The 22,123-nt window shown below is 41.5% G+C and overlaps 2 protein-coding genes across 10 annotated transcripts; one reads left to right on the top strand and one right to left on the bottom strand.

The window, feature by feature from the left end:
* Nucleotides 1–2,308: 2,308 nt before the first annotated feature.
* Nucleotides 2,309–10,668, bottom strand: gpnmb (glycoprotein (transmembrane) nmb). Of its 5 annotated transcripts, none has more exons than XM_044172287.1 (12): nt 10,323–10,668; nt 8,765–8,917; nt 8,521–8,682; nt 7,606–7,779; nt 7,355–7,516; nt 6,927–7,235; nt 5,971–6,030; nt 5,538–5,750; nt 4,114–4,219; nt 3,295–3,515; nt 3,017–3,110; nt 2,309–2,798 (listed from the first exon to the last, which is right to left on the bottom strand). In XM_044172287.1, the coding sequence occupies exons 1-12, from the start codon at nt 10,390–10,392 to the stop codon at nt 2,645–2,647; spliced, it is 1,878 nt and encodes a 625-aa protein (XP_044028222.1). In that variant the 5' UTR covers nt 10,393–10,668; the 3' UTR covers nt 2,309–2,644. The 5 variants fall into 5 exon arrangements, with proteins under 5 accessions (XP_044028222.1, XP_044028220.1, XP_044028221.1 ...); XM_044172285.1 differs by having other exon boundaries at nt 8,765–8,920; nt 10,323–10,630; XM_044172286.1 differs by having other exon boundaries at nt 3,017–3,107; nt 8,765–8,920; nt 10,323–10,623.
* Nucleotides 10,669–14,364: 3,696 nt separating this feature from the next.
* On the top strand, nt 14,365–22,108 carry LOC122864788 (polypeptide N-acetylgalactosaminyltransferase 15-like). 5 transcript variants are annotated; one of them, XM_044172437.1, is made up of 11 exons: nt 14,365–15,004; nt 15,623–16,282; nt 16,417–16,583; nt 16,687–16,891; nt 17,867–18,034; nt 18,753–18,870; nt 19,417–19,611; nt 19,717–19,848; nt 19,992–20,093; nt 20,174–20,317; nt 20,400–22,108. In XM_044172437.1, the coding sequence occupies exons 2-11, from the start codon at nt 15,753–15,755 to the stop codon at nt 20,583–20,585; spliced, it is 1,947 nt and encodes a 648-aa protein (XP_044028372.1). In that variant the 5' UTR covers nt 14,365–15,004; nt 15,623–15,752; the 3' UTR covers nt 20,586–22,108. The 5 variants fall into 5 exon arrangements, with proteins under 5 accessions (XP_044028372.1, XP_044028374.1, XP_044028375.1 ...); XM_044172438.1 differs by lacking the exon at nt 14,365–15,004 and having other exon boundaries at nt 15,028–16,282; nt 19,510–19,611; XM_044172436.1 differs by lacking the exon at nt 14,365–15,004 and having other exon boundaries at nt 15,029–16,282.
* The last annotated feature ends 15 nt before the right edge of the window (nt 22,109–22,123 follow it).

A 22,123-nucleotide genomic window follows, 5' to 3' on the forward strand; every position in this document is an offset into this window, starting at 1 on the left:
GCCGTCTACCTCAGCTGAGGGGGTGGGGGGTTGTTGTGGCACTAGGCACCCCACCCTGCCCCCACTGAGCGCCAGCGCGCACTTATACCTCAGTCCCCCCGAACACTTCTTTCTACATGGGCGCGCCATCCTAACACCACGCTTAACTGAGGGGCACAAGTGATACTTAAAATTATCCCAGACACCTCCTGATTACCTGCCTCCTTTCTGCCAAACCACGCTCCCCATCCCTTTCCCCTCCTCTGCAGTTTGTTTTGATCTACCTCTTTAGACACGTATTTGAAGTAGAGGCATTCTTCTATTTGTTAGAATTTAGCCCCCCCGAACCCCCCCATGCTTCCCATTAAAATCATGTCCTCTTTAGAATTGAGAGAATAATAGAAAGTGATCAAATATTTTTTATTTTTTTTGCCAGTGTTTATATACTCCTTTTGGCTTAATTGAAATCCTCAAATGATGGTTATTTCTTTCTGCTTTCTAATTTTGGTGGTGTGGCTTACATGTATTTGAACTTTTGCTTTTTTTTGTGGAAAAAGGTCAAATCACGTGTTCTTGAATTCAATAGTTAAATGAGAATACAGTCTTTTTTTTTTTTTTTTTTTTTTTTTTTTTTTTTTTTTTTTAAAAAGGGCCTGCCTTTTTTGTTCTGATTTGTAAGATTTCAAAATAGATACAAGTCCAGTCTATTTTTCCCTTGTCTTTCACAGATGCTACTCACTCACTGATTTGGTAGCCATTTTCTTCTGTTAGCATTTCTTAGCTGTGTAACGTGGAACATCCTCTTGGTATGAGACAGACATGAGGGACTGGGTCTCTGAGTTGTTGTTGTGTTGTTTTTTTTTGTTTTTTTGGGAAAGTTATCTAACTTCAGCATGATATTCCCTCCTCCCCCTCTCTGCAACCATGCTTGTGCCCCTTCACCTCCCCTTCACACACAAATCCACTTGTCAAATGCCTCTGAATTAAAAAAAACAAACAAAACAAATTAAATTGCATTGTTTGTCCTTTAACCTCTTTCTAAATGTGTGTTGAATATTGTTCTTACTGTATTTGGGTATGTCAGCGTTAACAGGTAACCAAATCTTTATCGTTATAGTCTGTCTTAAGACAGAATGCTTTTGTTCAAAAGATGAATTCTTTAGAGCCAGAACTGGACATATGACTTTGCGTCTGTAAATCCTCACATTTTGTAGACACAAATATTTGAGCTGCTAAGATGACCGGCATGCTTTACATTGTGAGTGGGGTCTGATATTGCAAGGAATCTACTGGATTAAATGTAGTACAAAGGTATATTGCTTTATGGCACAAACCTGGAAGAATTGGTAGACCCTCATCAGGTGAGAATTTACCTGTTGAATGTTCCTGTCCAGAAGAATTTGTGGTGTGAAGTTTATTCTGGCTCAGTGAATAAGAGGGGAAATGGAAAATTATTTGCAGCGTGTTTGGTATATATTACACCATGAGGAAGGACCAGCAGCAATGGATGACTGGAATGGGCAAAGTGCTAATTGAGGAAAAACTACAATGGTCTTCCGTTCTTAAAACGTACTAAAAGTACCTTGATAGTTCATATTGTGGATTGACAGTATGTTGTACAGTCAGATTATGTCCAAAAATCTATAATACATACTAATTGTATACAGTGACGTACTAGTTTTTTATGTATACTTTTTTTGCTGTTAGTATACAAGAAATCAACATACTTGTACTATACAAATATACTTGTTTATACTAACAGGAATGTGTGCAAAGGAATTAAACTGCAACTTTAAATGGCACCACCAATGAAATCTCATGGAGACGGCAAAATGAATTTCCAAATTTTTTAATTTAAAAAAAAAAAAAAATTTTTTAGCTGTTTGACCTCCATCCACAGTAAGTTTAATTTATTTTTTTTCTAGCTTTGAGAAGCTCCTCCATATCCTCTGTGCATTGCATTGTGGGAGAACACTACACATCAACAGCACACTCAAAAGGTTTTCCAGTGTTCACACTGAACACATACTAAAGACCTGCTTAGAACTGGTATGTATCATGGGCACAACTAATGTGTGTTGTGCTAAAAAGAATACACAGGCTGGTTTATGTCCTTATGTGCCATTGAGGGAAGTTATCTTGCCATGGTGGATGTGTTTCTGTAATAGGCTTTCAGTAGCTTCAACCTTGATTTAAAATTATTGGAGTGAATGATAAAAGCCAAACCTTGAATTATCTGCAGGACATTTGTATTGAAACAAGGTTGATCAAATAATTCATATTATGAAGACAGAGACAAATATCTGAATGTTTTCAGACAGATGAGTGGTTAGTTCACAACCTTTTATTAGAGACAGTTTAAAATTGTACTTTTTGCATGCACAAATCACTGGTAGCATAAATTCTATATTGGATAACAATCTCATATTTCATTCTTGACTGTTGATACAGTACAAGGTGCAGTATTGTGAAGCAGTACTTGGCACAAAATTGCACAAAAGCTTATTAATATTTCTCTACAGACATGAATGTATTCCTGCTATCTTGACTTTATAATGATTTAACTTTAGCTTAGATTTGCATACGTCAATCGTGATTTATTTATTTTTTTCTACAGTATTTTTGCCATCAAGGGCAGAAATGCTTTGGTGTAGCTCTATAAAGCCTACAGGGGGCATCTCTCAGTCAGCAGGTGATGGCTCTCCTCACTGGAGGGGAAGAGTGCCTCCCTCAGACGGACCATGCGACCTCCGGCTCCAGTATGGCCGCAGGCGTCCTCCACCAGTGACCTCCGAATGGGACGGTACACCCTGTAACGCCTGGGAGAGAGGGAAAAGTGAAGTAAGGGATAGGAGAATGGAAGAGAGAAATGAATGAGCAGGGTGGTGATCAAAATGTGTGTAAAGAAAGAGCAGGAACAATGACCCTTGGACATTTTGTGGAGACTAGTCAGTTGTACATTAGGAATAAGTTCCCTGAAGTCCCCATGCTTCAATATATATAGTGTATATACCACTGCATGTTTATGACTACTCACTTGCAGACCAGGTAGGCAATGAATGCAAAGACAGCCACCAGCACAGCACTGGAGGAGAGCACCACCTCTGCAGCGTGAGAAGCCTTGGTCACTGCTGGGACAGAACAGCAGTGAGAGGGACAGACACAACCAGCCAGACATAGAACATCAATCTGTCCTCTTTCTGCAAAGCTGCTAGTTCAAAAAAGGATGGATTTATAAATAGACCACATTTCAAAAACTTAAATCATTTGTGAACATGCGTAGGATATCAGAATGAATGTCTTTGTGTAACCGACCAGGTGTATCCTGGGATTTGTTGATGGTGACAGTGGTGGTGGTCAGGGCCAGGCTGCTGGAGTCCTCCAGGGTGATGTTGACACAGTAGGTGCCAGGCTCCAGAAATGTTCGCCTGAGATGCACTTCACACTCGGACGATGGCGGCACATCATCGCACATAATGTTACGCACCTGAGTACAGCTGGGGTCTGACACAATGGTGCAGGCTGAAGTGGGGATGCTGAGGGTGAGAGACAGAGAGATGAAGGGTTAAATAAAATGACCAACCCTTTTGTTTATCTAAAACTTTCTTTTTTGAAGAAATATTTTTAATGTGTCACCAAATGACCATATTACATCTGTAGGGACTGGAAAGTTTTCAACTCTCCACAAATGGTGCATAAATTAGGCCTCAGTGACACAAGATATTTTGTTCTCAAGCCAAAAAGCATATGACAATACAGTAATACCATTACAGTACATACAATTGTGTTATGACTTGCCTAGATTATCTATAAATCTCTAATTTCCTAGTTTGCTTAAAATGACTGGGAAACGTTGACTGTAATTTTTATATCACCATAGTCCAGATGATTTTAAAATGAATAAATTACTTTCCCATTTAAATGAAATCATCATGCATCAATCTCTGTGTTGTATTGTATAAAACATGTTTTAAATAATATTACTGAGAGAAAAAGTGTGACTTCATGACACCTGAAAAGCTGTCTTTCTGGTAAATTTGGACTTCACCCAACAGCAGTCAAGGAAAACACTAATATGAATTTAATCTGTTTAACATTCATATTAAATTGATAGTAAATGACTTATATACTCACTTGCCCAGACATTTCACCAGGAAGCTGATGTCGTTGTCGGTCACTCTGGAAGCCGCCACATCCACAATGCGACTGTTTGGCTGGCTGTTCAGTGCGCGTTTGGGCTCTGTGGAGAGCAGATTTATGCAGTCGGTTTTAGATGTGTAATCATCTTCTCATGACATTAAAATGATGAAGCTCAAAGGTTTTTAGTGGAGGGTGGTGTGTGCGTGTGTTTGACTCCACAAAGACAGGTTTTAGGAGGAAAAAACAAAACCATAATAAGGATTAACAACTTTGATATAAAATTATAATCCTTCCATCATGTAAAAATGTGAGTATAGGAAATTGGATTTGTTTTTTTTTTGATTTGTGCAAAAATCACCATAGAATTCAACTTCAGACACAAAAGGCCAGTTTCATATGACAACAACTGACTGGATATTGGATATTTGCCCTGCTGACAGAGTGACTGGAGCTCTGTTCTGCTCAGTGGAGCTGGCTTTCCTTTAACAGCTGGGCAACAGAGTCACTTGTCTACTTTCTATGTTGTTTACTTGAAAATTAAAATGAAAAGAAGGGATTACAGTTATGTTTACACTTTGGAAGGGTAGATATTTGACTATATGACAACAATAATGTGTCCGTACCGCTGAATTGGTGGTATTGAACCCCTGAAAAGTTAGCTAGTGGCTCTGTGAAGCTGTATAGGCACTGCAGTGCATTAAACTAAATGCTAACGTCAGCATGTTAACATGCTCACAATGACAACACTAACATGCTAATGTTTAGCAGGTATAATGCTTACCATGCTTACATCTTTAGTGTGTTAGCATGCTAACATTTACTAATTAGCAATAAACACAAAGTACAGCTGAGGATGATGGGAAAGTAATGGACAAATACTAAACTCATACAAAAGATGAACTCAAAGCCACACATTTAAACCTCACATTGGTGCTAGAGGAAAAGTCAGGGATCACTAAAGTCATTAGGATTAATCATCTGGTCATCATAAATGCCTGTACAAAAGTTCAAGGCAATCCATCCAATAGTTGAGATATTTCAGTTTGGACCAAAGAGGTTGACCAACCGACAGACAGCCATTACCATCCATGGAGCCGTGCCACCAGCATGGCTAAAAATAGATGAATAATAAAAGAAGGGAATCATACTATTATAATAACCCACCACTTTTTCCAATTATATTTTAAAGCCACTGTGTGTAAGATTTCAAAATGTCTGACGTTGGCGCCATCCGGTAGTAGTATCATAACAGACAGCAATGCACTCTGCTTTGAAAATACTGATTAAGATTTTAATTTGAATTATTGCAGGATTATGATTACATAAACGAATCCCCCCCCCCCATTCATCAAAGTAGTTAAATGATATGTATGTCATCAGATTACACACTGAAAGGGAAACTGCAGCCTCCTACATACCAATAATGGTGATGTTGCCTGTGAAGGTCCCATGGGTGTAGCGGAAGCACTCGTTGCTGTTGAGGCGCCTGGTGTGGAGCCAGGTCAGGGTGGTGGTGTTGTACTCTGGGGTCACACTGGCAACACTAGGGGGGAGGGGCTCCGTGGTGGGTACGCTTGACGTCATGGCAACGGAAGAAGAGGAGGGGAGTGGCTGGCTGGTGCTGGGTGGCGCTGAAACAGGAAACAAGTGGCAAGATATACAGTACAGACTCACTGGACAAGTATGTGTGTATGTGATGCATGCAAGTATTTTATATTCCAGGTATTGACTCTTTATTAATATCTAATGAGCTCCTGCTCAGACACATACACTTCCTTTGTCTGTCTCGCTCTCTTTTTCTCTTACACGCACAGAAACAAACACAAACACACTGTTAACTGTGGAACTCACCCTGTGTGGTCTCCATCTTGAAAGTAACAGCATGAGTACCTGGTGGAGGTGTGGGAGCCTCTGGACAAAGAGACACAAGAATACAGTTATGACACATCTAGTTTTGTGAGATCGCACTTCAGTGATCTGTGCAGGGAAAGTCACATCTTCCTTTGTCTTCTCCATCAAGGTCAGGACCAGTTGTGTAACAGCAGTGATCCAGTGTCCTGCCCAAGGTTAGCAGGGTTAATGCTTGCCCTGGTCAGTTCATCCAAAATACATTCCATTTGGGTGAAATGACCCTTTAAGGATCTTTACCTACTAGACCATCCTGTTGTTAAACTGTGAAAACAGTTGTGTAATGTCTTCTGTGGGAGCTTTCCAAAGCTGGAAAAAATACCACTGCCAGTGTCATCAGGGTTTTCTGAGCTTGGGTTTGGAGAATTCTTTACAGAAAGCCTGCATTACAAACTGGGGGCAGTTTGAAAGATGTAGACATTTACCAGGCAGGGAGGGTCTAACAAATTACGCTATCAAGTTTCATTGTGGGAATTGCAGGATCCAGCATTTTTACATCTAAAAGTAAGGATATCTCAACCTCTGCTGCAGTGATTTTGACCCTTCTTCTTGTGAGTCCCCCAGTACTCCTTAAAGGTCTCTAAATCTGAGCCACAATAAATGGGCTTGTTTTCTGCCATCAAGTACACTACAGTGTGTGAGGTTGGATGTATACTTGTGTACAGTGACGGTATGCGCAGTATGTTTGTTCCTGTGTGACTACATGTGAATTAATGAATAATAGTTGAAGTAACGACATACTAACTTGCTTAAAACATAGAGCGGTAATATTCTTTTTGGGCTGATTAACTTTAAAGCCACTTTGTGTAGGATTTGAAATATTTCACCTTTGGCCCCTATCCCACAACATGCTTTCACCTTTACCCATTAGGGTCATATCTGTGTGCTATGGTCAGTACCTGTGGGAGGTGGTGACTTGGGGGTGGCAGCAGTGGGCGGACACTCTACAGGGAATGCTGCCTCCACCACCAGCTTCACACTCATGCACCCCAGCCTGCTGTAGGTGTGTGTGGTCACGTCACGGTGTGTTACCAGCTGGTTGCCATCTCTGAAGTCCCAGATGTAGTCAATGGCGGTGGCGGTTTTGAGGTAGCCGCTGGGGTCATGGAGCTGTACTTTGAAGACCACGTCCTCACCACGAAAGAAAACATTCTCAGACTGGTTAACCGCAGCCTTCTGGTAGATGTTGACTGCCACTGGGATCTTATCTAAGAGAGAGTGTGTAGGAGAGTCATAAATAATTCATTCTCTTATCTCTTTGTTTTTGTATTTGTCAGCATGCCGACAGATAAAGTTGTACAAGCTGCATGTGTGAGTTTGTTTCCACCTGTGATGTAGAAGATGGTGTTGTCAGTGGTGAGGGGGCTGTACTTCCTGCGCTCACGTTTCCTGTAGACCATGACCTCCATGACCTCTGCCCCCACAGGCATGTTTGTGGTGTTGATGGCCACACTGGAGGAGGAGCCATCACATGTCTGGTAGTACTGGCCTGGGACAAACAGAGAAGATGAATGAAGAGAAAAAAGTTACTTGATTTTGTTTTTGCGTGTGCAAATCTGTAAACCAGTGTGTTCTCACCCATTGCGTGCCATACGTAGACGTAGCTCTTGCGTCTCCAGTCATTACTCTGAGGGAAGGGCTTCCCATCAGGGAACACATTGCATTTCATCATGTCTGTACACTTTCCAAAGCCATAGTCGTCCAACCAGGAAGTCCAGTTGTACACGTAGCCAGAACGCACCTGTCCATTGGCTGGTCAGAAGAGAGTGAAGCAAAAGGTTGTGTTATTTAAAAACTAATACATTAAAGCTGCACTAATTAAAATTTTTATATCAACAATGGGCCAAATGACCACTTGTAATGTGAAAGGAGTTGCTCATAGTGACAAATCAGATAATAGATAATAACAAATAGAAACAAATAGATAATTATCTCATTGCAGTTCCTCTCAGCTCTGTGGACCATTTTAGCCTCTTTCGCTAATTGTTTTGGTTTTGCCGCCTGCAACTTTATTGTTTTGGTTCAGTCTCACCGCCCTTGTTTTTAGCAGCAGCAGGCAGTTGTTTTCAGCAAAATATCTTGTCCATCACTACCTGCTCAGCACCAAACAGCAGACAGACAAAGTTAGCGACTAGCTGGTGAACATAGTGGAGCATTTAGCAGCTAAAGAGCAGAAACACGACTCCAAATGAATGCAAATGTTGCTCTTTGTCTGCTGGATGTGTAAAAAAGCAAATGTTTGCTAATACGTTCACCATATCAACTTCATTAGGTGATTATACTGTATGTCATGTTGTGTTTACAGTTTGTTGAGCTGCCCCCAAGTGGCCAAAAATGTGATTAATACTGCTATAAGCGTGCTTGTGTAACCATCTCTGTGATAGTTTATTTGTTTGATGTATGGTGTAGTGTGGCTGTCTCATATGGTGCAGTGGTGGACAGTGATGCAGTGATGTGTTTGAGGGCGTGGCCTGGCCGGGCTTTTAGCAGCACCTGAGGCCTCCAGCTCCGTACCGTCCTCACAGTGCTCATCCCATACAAGGTCTCCATTGGCATCCTCCTTCTGGCATGGAGGGTACTCCAGCTTCGCAGTGAAGGAGATGCAAGAGCCGTTGAGAACCGGACTGTTGCTGGTCAGATGAACCTTGGGTTTACCTGCAGAAAAGTAGATGTTCCAGGTGAAAAAAACTCAAAACATAATAGGAAGAATTTAGAGGAAAAAGATGACTTTACTGACCTCTGTGGTGCATGAGCTCTTTTGGCTTTGGGTTTAGTGGAGGGTAGAGGTAATCGTCCCATGGGTTGGTGTCAAGATCCCAGCCAGGGACTGGTGGAATTGGAAATGGAAACTTCCCTGCTACTGCATGCTTGTGGGGAAACATGTCACCAACTGCTGGAGACAGGGAACAAAGCACATCTAAAGACTCCCAGGCCCCTTAAAATGTTCTGTGAGGAGGCATGTATTGGAAATGTTCCTTACCTTTCTTTTGGAAAAAGTTACAGAAAATGTATTCATTACTTTATTATTATAATTCAAGGTACATTTTTGTTTAACTGAAGCTTATTTTGCAAGCAGCACTAATGATCTCAAGAGTAGCTCCAAATGAGTTTTTATTCCATGTCTGCAAACAGTCTTGGCTTTGAATAATGGATTTCTCATTTTGTAATTAAACTTTTTAATTTATTATGACATAAAATCTTTTTTGCTGTGTCACCTGACATGCAGTGTAGAAAATAGTGAAAAACAATGAATCTATGAAACCCATCTGAAAATAAATCATTTGACTTTGGAGTCCTTGAATAACACACAATACAAGCCAAACACATGAAAGAGGAAAAAAAGTGGGGAACATTTGGTATAACCTTTTAACACCAAGCATAGCTGTTCTCTGAGGGAGATGATAATAATTTTGATACCAGATAATAGTATATGACCGGCTTACGCATTTATTATTATATAGAAGGAATTGATCTGATCCTAAATGTATTTTATTTGTATTGTTCTCTCTAACTCCATGCCTTTGTTTCCTGCTTCTGTCTTCATTTAGACTTCAGCGTGACTGACATATTTTTAAGGTCAACCATGGATGACAGACGAGAACAACAAATTCCATCAATGTGATTTGATTAAAGCAAAAAGAATCCAGATATCTGTGGGAACATCTTTGTGTGAGCAGACATCTGTGCCGACAATCAGCTCATGGCAGGACAAACATAGACATTTTAAACTAAATCTGTAGTAGCTGTATAAAAAAACGTTACTTGTTTTGTTTTCATATTGATAACGTGCAATAAAAATCTGTTATTTAATTGTTTTAGGCTTAAATTTTCCATTTGGAATCCAATATGACCCCAGCTGGACATTATTGTAAATTAAAGACGTTTGAAGGTTAAGATGTAGGCTATTCTATTTTTACTGATGTAAAATCGTTTCCTTTATATGGATAATACTCTATATGAACAGCCAGGGCACGCGCCTTAATTAAGCTCATGGGACTCTGAGTGCAGACAGCTGATGACAGGACAGGTATTACAGAAACTGCGAAACAAATTTGGAATACCAAAAGTATATTTCACACTTTATTACTACTGCGCCACAACATTTTTTAAGTCAAGACCCATATTAATTAATTCATATCTGTGACTTCAATGTGGATATTTAAATTTAAGTAGGACATTTAGTAAATATGATGAGTCTTAATATTACTACATCAGATCTCGTCAGACTTACTGTTCAAAACACTGAACTTCAGTCAGATCAGCTGACTGTCCAACTTTTAAGCAGCACCACTTACTTTTGCGTCCATCAGCTTGATAAACGAAGCAGGCACAAACCAGGAGAAAAACATATCGCAAGGCTTCCATTTCCACTATTCAGCAGGAAAAATAGTGGTCAATATATATTCAAAAAATAGCCTTTCCACCCCCAAAAATAGTTGATCTGTTCGCCGACAGAGCTTGTCCCTCTCTCTGCTCGTCCAGCTCTCCTACCACTTCCCCCTGCTTGTCCTGATGTTCAATAATTTAATCTGGGGCCGCTGAGCGCACAAACATGTGATGTTTTCTAACAAGACGCATCTCATCCCTCATTAGTCTCGTGGACGCAGGAAACTCATGAGAGATGAGATGCGCGCGGACATGCACACGCCCCCTCTCCCTCTGCACGGATAAGAAATTATTAAGGTTTTTAATGCGAAAAGGCGCTTATTCATTCAATAATCTAAAGTTATTAGGCTGCGTACTGCATGGCATAGGCTTTAAGATCACCTCTCGTGTTTAGCTTGTTTATTAGTTTACTGATTTATGATTTGCCTATTGTGAAAATATAATAATGTTTGTACAATAACTTTTATAAACATGTTTACTTGGTGGTGCAGTGCGATGTCGATGAGAAATTTCTTTTATTTTTGAGAATTTAGGCCCTTATCTTTGTCCTCAACTTACAGGATTTGATTGCACAACTTGAAACTAAAAAATAAAAACGGATTCATTTTATATCCAAAGAAAAACAATTTAATACGAAATAGCCTACATCTTGTCATCGTTTCAACGAAATGCGACTTATTTTTGATCAGCATCACTGTCTGAATAGAGAAAGGCGTTAATTAAAAACGACAAACCTTCCTTGCCTAAATTAGGCGTATTCAATATAATATAATTGCAGAACTACATTATAGAGATTGTGAATTATGTATTCGTTTAATTCTCGCTTGAACGCCTAATAACCTTAAATGTCCACGCGCGACAGCTGCGCCCCTGACTGAATTATTTGATGCATTCGTCCCATCGAGCTGTGTCACGGCGAGACGCACCGCATGGGTGCGTGAGATGTGAGGTCCGAGCAGGTTGCGCCACAGCTTCACTCTTGAAAGCAGAAGGGAAGCTTGTGATGGGCAGCAGAGAGATTGGTGTTGGTTTTCAACACAGTCCAACATGTGGTTGACGTCATCATTTTAGCGGGTCCTCTGCTGTCACAAGGAGAGTTTGGAAACTGCTTCAAAAGGCTCCCAAACTGCAAAGCTTAGTTCAAATGTAGGCTGCAAGGGAAATTTCGTTTTCCTCAATCCTGCAACGCAGAGAGAAAACTGCTATCTGTTGTATGAAATTTCAGAAAAACATATCACGATATTTAGCCTAATAAACAAGTAGCCTAACTAATTGAAGTTGAAACTGCACTGAATGCACGCAATGTTGGGGATGCTGGGAGGTGAATGTAGATAAAAGCAATAATCTGTTACTGATTTTCAATATCAAATCCAAAGAGAAACAAAAGAGAGGGAGCAGGATTTGTAGACTTTGACAGAGTAGGCAGGAACTTATTATACAGTGTAGAATCAATTGTAACGCCCTTCCTAGTCGTAATATGATGTCAAGAATTGAAAACCCAAGTAATGCGCTGACAGTATCCGAAATGAATCAACGACATTCATATTCACAGAGCTACAGCTATACGGTTATTCATAACTGGGGGTGATCATGATGATTTGTGTGTCTCTTGGACTCGTTTTGTATACAGAGTTAACCCGTTTAAATGACTTCTTAAAGCCTCGCCCCCCAACGCAGTCTAATCGGCCCAGCTGTTTGGAAACCAAATCCATAAAAGAGCTGCAGGCCTAATGCCAGACTTTGCAATTATAAAACAGCGATCTCAAGGTCTTTGTTGTTGGTATTCCAGTGACATTTGTGTGTCATTAAGAGCTGATAAAGGCAATCAGACTGTAACGAAACAAACAAATGACTAAATTCTTTTCAAACGTGATCACGTGTTGTCAGTATGATGTTAATAATCGCGCAGCCTACTGGAAACTCGAATGAATGTGTGAAACGAAGCATCAGATGTTGAGCTTGAGGGTCCTGCTTCTATTCATTCCATCTCCATGACAACCGGACAACAAACTCCATCCACTGATGAAGGCCACGAGATGTGACCGAAAGCTGCGGAAGAAATCTGCTAGCTGTACCCTGAGTTTTTTTTTTGTCAAAAAGACACGAAATGTAGGACATCAGTGAACATCAATGCTGCTCATCCTGCAGTAGTCCAGTAGAGGGCAGCACCACTCCGCAGCTTCTCATGGCCCGTTGTAAAGCTTTGGTTCCCAAACACACACATACATATACTCTCTCTCTCTGTCTCTGTCTCTCTCTCTCTCTCAAATCAAATCAAATCAAATCGGCTTTATTGACATGCATGTTCATTTTAAATTTTTGTCAAAGCTCAATTAGGCCTACATATTATTGAATATTACTTTAACAAGATAACAAAATAAAGTTGGTAAACCATTACAAGACAACAACTACTTTAAACAGTACAAACAATTCACTTCATTTCATTTTTCAATTCAGTTGCTTTATTGGCATGGAAGTATCACAAACAATTTTGCCAAAGCACCAGCAAGTACAAACTGATCAAATATCTGGACAATGCACAAAACAGTAATATATAAAAAAAAAAACAAATACACAAAAACAGTAATACTAGCAATAACACAATATAGACAAAATACAGTATATGACATCAAAACTGTATATAAAACCAAAATGTATGTGAATATGTAACTAACACTGTGTGTGTGTGTGTGTGTGTGTGTGTGTGTGTGATAGGCTATGTCAAGATAATTGTCATATTCATTGATGTGTTAACTCTGTGTCCCTCAGTTTGTGACAAATCACAGCTAACTTAGCTGCACGTCCCTCTCCTAATAAAATCTGTTGCTTTCTAATGTCATCTAGTTCTGTGAAGTTTGGGATTAACAAATCAATTTTTTAAAAAAGTATTCCACTGATATTATTATATTTGTCACATTTTAACATGAAGTGCATCTCTGTCTCTACCTCAGCTGTCGTGCAGTGACCAGTCCTCGAATTCACTGATGAATCTTCTAGTCTGTACTATGTCAGAAATAGTGCAGAAGGACCAAGGTGACGTCTTCAAATATCTTGTTTGACCAACAGTCCAAAACTCAGAGACACTCCGTTCATAGAAAACTACAAAAAACAGTAAATATTCACAGTTGATAAACTGGAACCAGTTAATTATTGACAGTATTAGTTGACTTAAAAATGACTTTAAATGATTTGTCTATTATCAAAACTGATTATCTCTCTCTCTCTCTTCTTCAGACATCACTGGTGGCAAAACAGAAATATGAATGAACAACAACCCAGAAATGCATTTTGCAGCCAAAAGTCACTTTTATTCTCTCTCTCTCTGTCTCTCTGTCTTTCTCTCTCTGTCTCTCTGTCTCTCTGTGAGGGGAGGATGCATGTGAGTGCTTGTCGTGCCTTCTCATTTACAGCTCTGGCTTCTATTCGGAGGGTGGAATGCAGGAACATTTCCGAGAATGTGGACTGGACCTTCAGTGTGTGTGTGTGTGTGTGTCCATGTTCTTTTGGTGTTTATGTGTGTGTCTGAAAATGTGCTGGCAGTGGAAACTTCAATTCAGTGTGTGTTTTGGCTGCAGCATGGAACATATGGGAGTGTTCACTGTGCAGCACTGGAAATACATGAAGACCTTCTTTCTTTTTCAGTCTCGAGGCTTATAAACATTACTCTCACAAGAACACAGGAGTCAGGAGCCGGTCACTTCTAACTCACATGCCTCTATTTCATTTCCACCCTCTTTGCAACTCCCTCATCTTGTTGCTCTTCTTGCCCTCTGAAGTTCTCTTTTGCTCTTTCAACTTCTCACTCTGTCTCTCCAGGTGTCCCCCACCCTCCTCTGTATGCTGTAATCATAATCATCAGAAGCCATTCCGCCCTGTCATCCCGAGCAGAGGGGAGGTGAGTGCCTTTGTGTATAATGGGAGGAAGGCAGGGAGCTGCTAATCCCATCCACTGACTCAGACACAGGGGCTGCCAGACAGTCACCAGCACCAGCACCAGCACCAGCACCACCAGGATGGGGAAATGGGCTCTGACTGCAGCCAAACTGCCTTCAGAGCTCCACTGGCTGTAGCCTACTGCCAAGTTGTTGCAGTGGCCTTTCACGGCTCCAGTCGGCCACAATACAGAACAGAGCTTGTGAAGCAGGCTGGTGGTGAAGAACAGTTGGGTAAAGCTTGACCTCCTGTTGGCCATCGCCATAAAGGAAATATCAGCCTGAGGTCACTTGGAAAATGTATTAGGAAATTATTAGGCCGTTCCTATGGAAATTCTGAAATGACTTTTCCCCTTAAACTTCTTTTTCATAATCTAATTTTGTTGCCACTCCCTATGTAGGCTGTGCTTAATTAATTTGCAGTGTGATACAGTTTATGACAAAACAGAACTATGCAATTTTCCATTTGTTCCAAAAAAAAAGAAAAGAAAAGAAAAGAAAAAGTCAAACTGGGACGGACGGTCATGAGACTGCGAGGCCCGCCGCCAGCTGGCCGGAGAGAGCATCTTTGATGTGTGACACACCGGGGAGACGCCTGCACCAAGCCGACTCTCACAGACTGGAAGAAATATAAAAACACTGTCTCATTCCACTGCAATGTGAGCTTATTTATAACTTACTGTTGTTTCTGGTGGGAAACACTGAGCTTTGAAATAGACATATTGCCATTTCCATTAAAACCCTTGTAATAACTTTTGGGAATTTTAGGATTCTGAACAAGTCATGACAGAATATTGGCACCATATGATATTAAAACTAACTACTGAGTCCCACAGAGATCCAAATTCCTAAATAGACTTATTCCATGATTCAACATTGAAAAACACCATAAAAACAATAAGGTCTGTCTGTTCTGACCGTTTCTGCTCTGGAATTTTAGTTTTTCCTCCATTAGTGTTTATCTAAAAGTGTGTTTTAATCCTTGTTATCATCTGAAATCGAGGTTGTTTTGTGAATCAAATCACTGAACAGGTGTACGAGCAGGTGGATTTATTAGGTGCATCTTATATGTGAGTTCAAATTTACTCGGGCTTTAGGACCGCGGGATGAGCTGGATAAGAGGCAAAGTCTGCGCACTTCCACCATGTAGAAGTTGAGGGTTTGTCTTGAACCTGTCTTGTCTCTCACTCGTGTCCCGGGCCTGATGCTCCATGGATGCAGAGCTACACTTCAGAAGAATGATGGGCGATTTATTTCTTTTTCTACTTTTTGGATAGGTTGAGTCTCATCCCTTTGGTGAAATGCAATCGACTTCAAAGTTGATTCAAAGCTCAAAAATGGGGACTTAAAGACAGCGCTGGGCTAACTTCTGAGCGCCGTACCCCCCTCTCCTCTGCACTCTTCATCATGAGGCTGTGGGGCAGAGCTACAGCTGTCCGGAGGAGGATGCTCTGCCTCTGGCTGCTGCTCCTCGGGTTCGCCCTGGTTACTCTGGCGCTCTCGGATTTCTTTAACCGAGACTGGGACCACAGTTATCAGAAACCTGGCCCTCCCGGCCGCCCCCTTCAGCGCATTCACAGTGCACCGGACTTGGAGGTCATCGTGGACTCCCGGGACCCTGCATTAGAGCTCGGTGTCGATCTCGCCCCGCTAAAATCTCTGCAAGAAGACCAACTTTTATTCGTGCCATCGACGCAGGGCACCAAGAACCCGCCGCAGAAGAAGGGGAGTTACAAGGTGCTTCTGCCCGGAGCAAACAAGGATACCCGCGACCCTGCGCCTCCGACGCACGGTGAAATGGGGAAAGCAGTACGGTTACACCTGGAGGGTATGGAGAGGGATATGGAGATTTCTGCGGTGCAGAAGTACGGTTTCAACGAGGTGGTCAGCGAGAGGATATCACTGCATCGCAGGCTGCCTGAGGCGCGCCATCCTGAGTGAGTGCACGGCGCAGTGGCCAAAACGCACGGTTGAAAAGATCAACCAAAATGACCCTACTTTTGCATTAAAAAGCGTTCAAAGTTAATGAATCTCTCGCTTTGACAGTGTGAATTTGTTTCCCACTCAACAGGTGTTTAGGGGAGCAGTACAGCGAGTCGCTACCATCGGCCACTGTTGTTATCTGTTTCCATGACGAGGCTTGGTCCACGCTCCTGCGCACCGTGCACAGCGTGCTGGACACTGCACCCAAACAGTATCTGCAGGAGGTTCTGCTGGTGGACGACCTGAGCCAGCACGGTGAGTTCCTCTATCTGTCCACACCCATCCACCCATCCATCCATCCATCCGCGTGTCCTGTGTTAACCACATGTCAATGTCTTTGTCTCTGTTCACTTCTCAGGTCACCTGAAGAGTGTGCTAAGTGAGTATGTGTCTCATCTGGACAGGGTGCGTTTGATTCGCAGCACCAGGCGCCTGGGCGTTGGAGGGTGCCGTGCTCTGGGTGCTGCCAGAGCTGCAGGGGAGGTGCTGGTGTTCATGGACTCCCACTGTGAATGCCAGAAGGGCTGGCTGGAACCGCTGCTTGAGAGAGTGGCCCAGGACAGGTACTATTTACTCTAATCATCTTCAAAAAATAATGAACAGCAGTGCAAAATTCTTGTTATTCCACTGCATGATTCCTCTATAATCACACTAATTGTAAATTGCTCTGTGGGTTAAATGCCAAAAATATTAAATGTTAGAAGGCCAGAGTTATGTAATGAAGAATAACTAAGATCTAGATAAACATTTGGTCTGGAAAAACTCAACCCAGCAGCTGTGCCCAAACTCTCTCTGTCTGCTCGGTTCTCTATTGTGTTCTGCTGTTTGACAGAACCGCTTGAAAGAAGTAAGAAGATGGAGAGTTCAGAGTTATCAGTTGTCCTTACTCATTAGTAAGGCAGGGGATACATGCGCTGTGTGTATATCCAAAGCTCAGCTCCCATGATTTGGCTTTAGTCTTGTGTCTCAGGCTGCCTGCAGCGTGGCTCTAATTAGACTAGGTAATTAGGCTTAACTCTCAGACCTGGAATCTGCAACCACTCAACTCTCTCAGCCACATGTTTGACCCTTCTCCCATTTCTTGCTCTCTTTAATCTCTTCATTTCATTTCCTCTGAGTATCACATCACACGTGGCCTCTTGGTAGAAATAGTTTAAACCACACATGTGAACCAGAACAGACCCCAACAAAGGACAGTGCGTGTTTCTAAACTTGGGCTCTGACATAAGCCTGAAACACACTCAAACATAGACATATGCAAAACACACACATACATACAGTACACATACACTGATGAAGAAACATTTAGCCTTTTATCAGTACAATTCTCACTGCACACAGACTTTGAACAATAAGTGAAAATGTAACCAAGGAAGGCTGGTTAAGAATTTCAAATGTCCATATTCTTCCAAATCTTTGACTGGCAGAAATACTTTCTTACCTCATTTTGAATCAGCCTGCTTGATGAAAGTCAATAAAAAAAAGACATATTGGAATATAAAAATGACTGTTCAGATGAATTTGATGTCTCTGTGCAGGACCAGAGTGGTGTCCCCCATCATGGATGTGATAGACTGGCAGACCTTTCAGTACAATGCCACCCAGTGGCCAGTTAGGGGAGTGTTCGACTGGAGACTTGACTTCTATTGGGAATCTAGCCCTCAGCTGCAAGATAAGGACCCAGACTCAGCTGTTCAGCCTGTGCGGTGAGTTTACAGCTGCCGACAGATGGGCTTTAATGACTATATACCTAAAAAGAGTTTTACTTGAAGTAATGTTGAGTGAAGCCCAAGAGGAAGCACTGATCAAATCTGCTTTTATCTTTCTATGTTTATGGGTACAGATTTGATATTCTGCATCTTGAAAAGTGCAACAAATGAGAGGGATGTATGAACTGGAAACTACATTTTTGCAAAACTTTACACCATTTGATTTCTTTCCTCTGAGCTACTGGTTCCCATTGTGAGGGTTGGACCCCCAAAGGGGTTGCAAGATGTACCTGAGAGGTCACAAGATGATAAACAAGTTAGAAAAGAAAAAACAACAACAACATATATTTACTACATAAAATTTGTTATTTTTTCAGACATTTTCTCTTATCTTTGCTATTTTCTTGTGAAATACTATTTAGTTAGGCCTATAAAACAAAAAGCAAAGGTGGTGAAAATCACTCTTTGCTTTAAGTGCTCATAGCTCATAAAAATATTTTACCTTTGACAAGGAGTTGTGAGCTAAATTTGATTTGTTTTAAAGGATCACAAGCCAAAAAGGTAAGGAACCATTGCTCTGGCCTGTGTGCTGTGATCCGTTTGTCCTTGCTAACTGCAACTGAAGTTTGTAATGTCTCTCTGCTCCAGTGACACGAAGACAAATTCCTGTGTTTGTTCTTGGCCAGTAAAGTGATGTTGATTCTGTCTGTGACAGGAGCCCAGCATTAGGAGGCGGAGTTGTGGCCGTCGATAGACACTTCTTCCAGAGTGTGGGAGCCTATGACCCGGGGATGCTGCTGTGGGGGGAGGAACAAATTGAGCTGTCGATCAGGGTAATAAAGCAAACAGTTTTTTTATTATCAACTTTCCATCCAAATCCTCCAGTTCACCTGCTCACACAGGACAGAGAGATTCCAGATTGCTTTTGTTTTTCATCTTAAGTCACGTAAGCTTTTTTTTAGTGATGCTTTGGCTGGGTGATTCAGTTGCCTTCTGTCAGGGCCTCAGGAATGTTGTGCTGGGACATGATGCTTTTTGCAAATGGAAATCACAGGTTGAAGAGTGGTCTGGGAATATCTGGGCCAGTTGACAAATGCACAAGCATGAGAGGAAAATGTTACTTGACCACTTGTTTTCCTATGATGACCATTAAAATTCATAACGTGGAATAGCATGTTCTGTGAAAGATTCAAATGCAGTTTGGAGAAATATGCAACTTGCATAACAAAAGATCATTTGTGCACCAACTTGCAAAATATAATACTTCTTGTCAAACCCCTTCATATGGCTTTTTGTCACAAAGTGCTTTACAGTATAAGACACATAAAAACAAAAACTACAGCGTTATAAACCTGTTTTTACCATTCCTGTTATTCTAGGTGTGGTCATGCGGGGGCTCCATGGAGGTGGTTCCCTGCTCCCGTGTGGCCCACCTAGACCACCACCACCTGCCCTACCACTTCCCGGACCAGGAGCTGCTTCAGAGGAACAAGATCCGGATCGCAGACACCTGGATGGATGCATACAGGAAGATCTTCTATAGGAGAGACACTCTTGCTCATTTCATCAGGCAGGTGAGTATGCTTGGGGTGGGGATTTTGGTGAAGAGATTGGTTTGTGAGTGTACCAAATACAAAAAAAAAATAAAAAAATGTAAGGACATTGTTCCTTTTGTGCAGTCTGAGAGCCCTAACATCACAGAGCGTCTGCGGCTTAAGAGGAATTTGGGCTGTAGGAACTTCCACTGGTACCTGACTACAGTTTATCCACAACTTTACATCCCCCAGGACAGACCTGCACTGTCAGGCGAGGTAGCTTGCACACACACACACACACACACACACACACACACACACACACACACACACACACACACACACACACACACACACACACACACAGGATTTATACTACTCATTGATGGACATGACCGACCATTTGTGCCTGTTTGAAGCTGTACAATGTCGGCACTGGCAGCTGTGCAGACTACCCCCGAGGGCAGGGACTGCAGGGTGGGGCCATGAACGTAGCATCGTGCAGTGGGACGGGCAGCCAGGTAACCAAGACAACAGTTGTGAAAGTCGAAGAAAGACAGGTTACACACAGTGGCAAAGATGATCTCTCTTGTCACCGTAGCACTGCGATCTAAACTCTGAGTTTGAAGTGCGATGGGGTCCCATGGGGGCTTTGTGTTTGGACGCCAAGGGAGAGAGGGTGGTCTTATCTCCATGCCCCACACACCGACCAACCAACAGCAGACTCCAGTGGAAGTTCATAAAGGCAAGGCAGAGAATTAAACTTTTTTCTTTGAATGCTCATGGTGGGCGTTTGGCTAAGTCAGTGTGTCTGCTTTCTGCTTCAGCTGAGCGGTCAACTCGTTCACCAACAGTCCCAGTTATGTCTGGAGGTTGTAAAGGAGGGAGGGCTCCCACAAAGCAGCCCAAGCGAAGTCAACACCAACACAGGAGGCCTCTTCCTGCGCCCCTGCACCCACCACCCCAGACAACAGTGGCACTTTGAGCAACTAGTAGCTCCTAAAGGTGCCTGATACAGAAAGCACAGAAGAATGAATGGATTTGTAAGATGTACATCCTAGGCACATATTATCACTATGCATAGTGGCATACAGTAGTAATAGTTTTTTGGCTCCACTTTGCCACTCAGCTTTTTTGTTCCTGTTTTAAGGATTGCAAATACAATTTATTGTGTTAAATAATTAACAACAGATTATCAAAAATAAGTTGATTATGTTAAAACCAAGTCTTTATTTAAAACTGCTTTTTTAGGAATATATATTATTGTATTGTATTTATGTGCATTTAATCATATAAAGTGTGAAAAACATGTAGAGAAAATTATCTTAAATGATCTTTTACTTCAGTAAATGCTTTCATTAATTCATGTGTAAATGTTTTTGTGCACATTTCTGAAAGATCTGAAGTTTTCAGCAGACAGAATCACATTAAAAACCAATACATCTCTATCGACTGACCTAAGGTTGGATGGAAATTATGAAATTATGAAGAATTGGCTAGTGTCAAGTAGTGGACAGTACCAAAAATCTGTATGTATGCTATCCCTACGGTTACATTGTCATTTGCCCAAATTCCCCTTTGCCTCTGGTAGATTTCAGTCTATTAGAACTTTTAACCTCTACACCACCACTACACCCTTCCTCTCTTGTTATCTTAAAGTGAAGTAAGAATAAAAAAAATTATTTCACACTAAGAAGAGAAGCCTACAAACATACTCAAATATGCACTGAAAGGTAACTGCCTGTAGCCTATAGGCCTACAGTTAAGCTAGCTAGTTGATCTGCAGCTATAAACCACAGGACAGTTATTATATGAAGGACCAAAAAGTAGATTTTTATTTTTGTGTTCTCTTGGTCTGGGTCTGTTTTTCATGGTTTGGGCTACAATTAAGGGTCTAAACCATGTTACAATTAAAGGAAATCTTAATGCTACAGAATGCAATGACATTCAAGACAAGAGTGTGGCAATAGTTTGGAAAAGGCCCTCCAACAATCACTCAGGGGATAATGTTCAGGTGTCAATGGGATAATGTTCAAATTTTACTCAAGTAAAAGTACTTATGTAAAATTGTACTTAGATAAAAGTAAAAAGTAGATCAGTTAAAATGTAGGTTACTCTGAGTAAACTGCGTTACATTAAAAGAAAGCAAAAAAATGTAAATAAAACATCACCAAAGCAGACAACACAGAGATGTATAAACAATACAAACAAAGCAAGCTGCAGCCCACAATCCCATAAGCAAAGGAGAAACTTAGTTTTTACACACTCTTTAGTGCACAAACACAAAGCTGTGTTGCTAGGCAACACAGTGGCTGCTGACACTCTGATTGTCATTCTGTTGTGCACCGCGAAGTCCTCCACAGTCTGCTCTAGATTCAACTTCTCGTTTATCGGTCTTGCTCATTCTCAAAGCACAATTTAACCAGTCCACTCAGTCTCTCTGTCCCACTATAACCAGTCCACTCAGCCTCTCCGTCCCACTATAACCAGTCCACTCAGCCTCTCTGTCCCACTATAACCAGTCCACTCAGCCTCTCCGTCCCACTATAAC

Source organism: Siniperca chuatsi, linkage group LG17 (genome assembly GCF_020085105.1).
Source record: "Siniperca chuatsi isolate FFG_IHB_CAS linkage group LG17, ASM2008510v1, whole genome shotgun sequence".
In the NCBI taxonomy this organism is placed as follows: Eukaryota; Metazoa; Chordata; class Actinopteri; order Centrarchiformes; family Sinipercidae; genus Siniperca; species Siniperca chuatsi.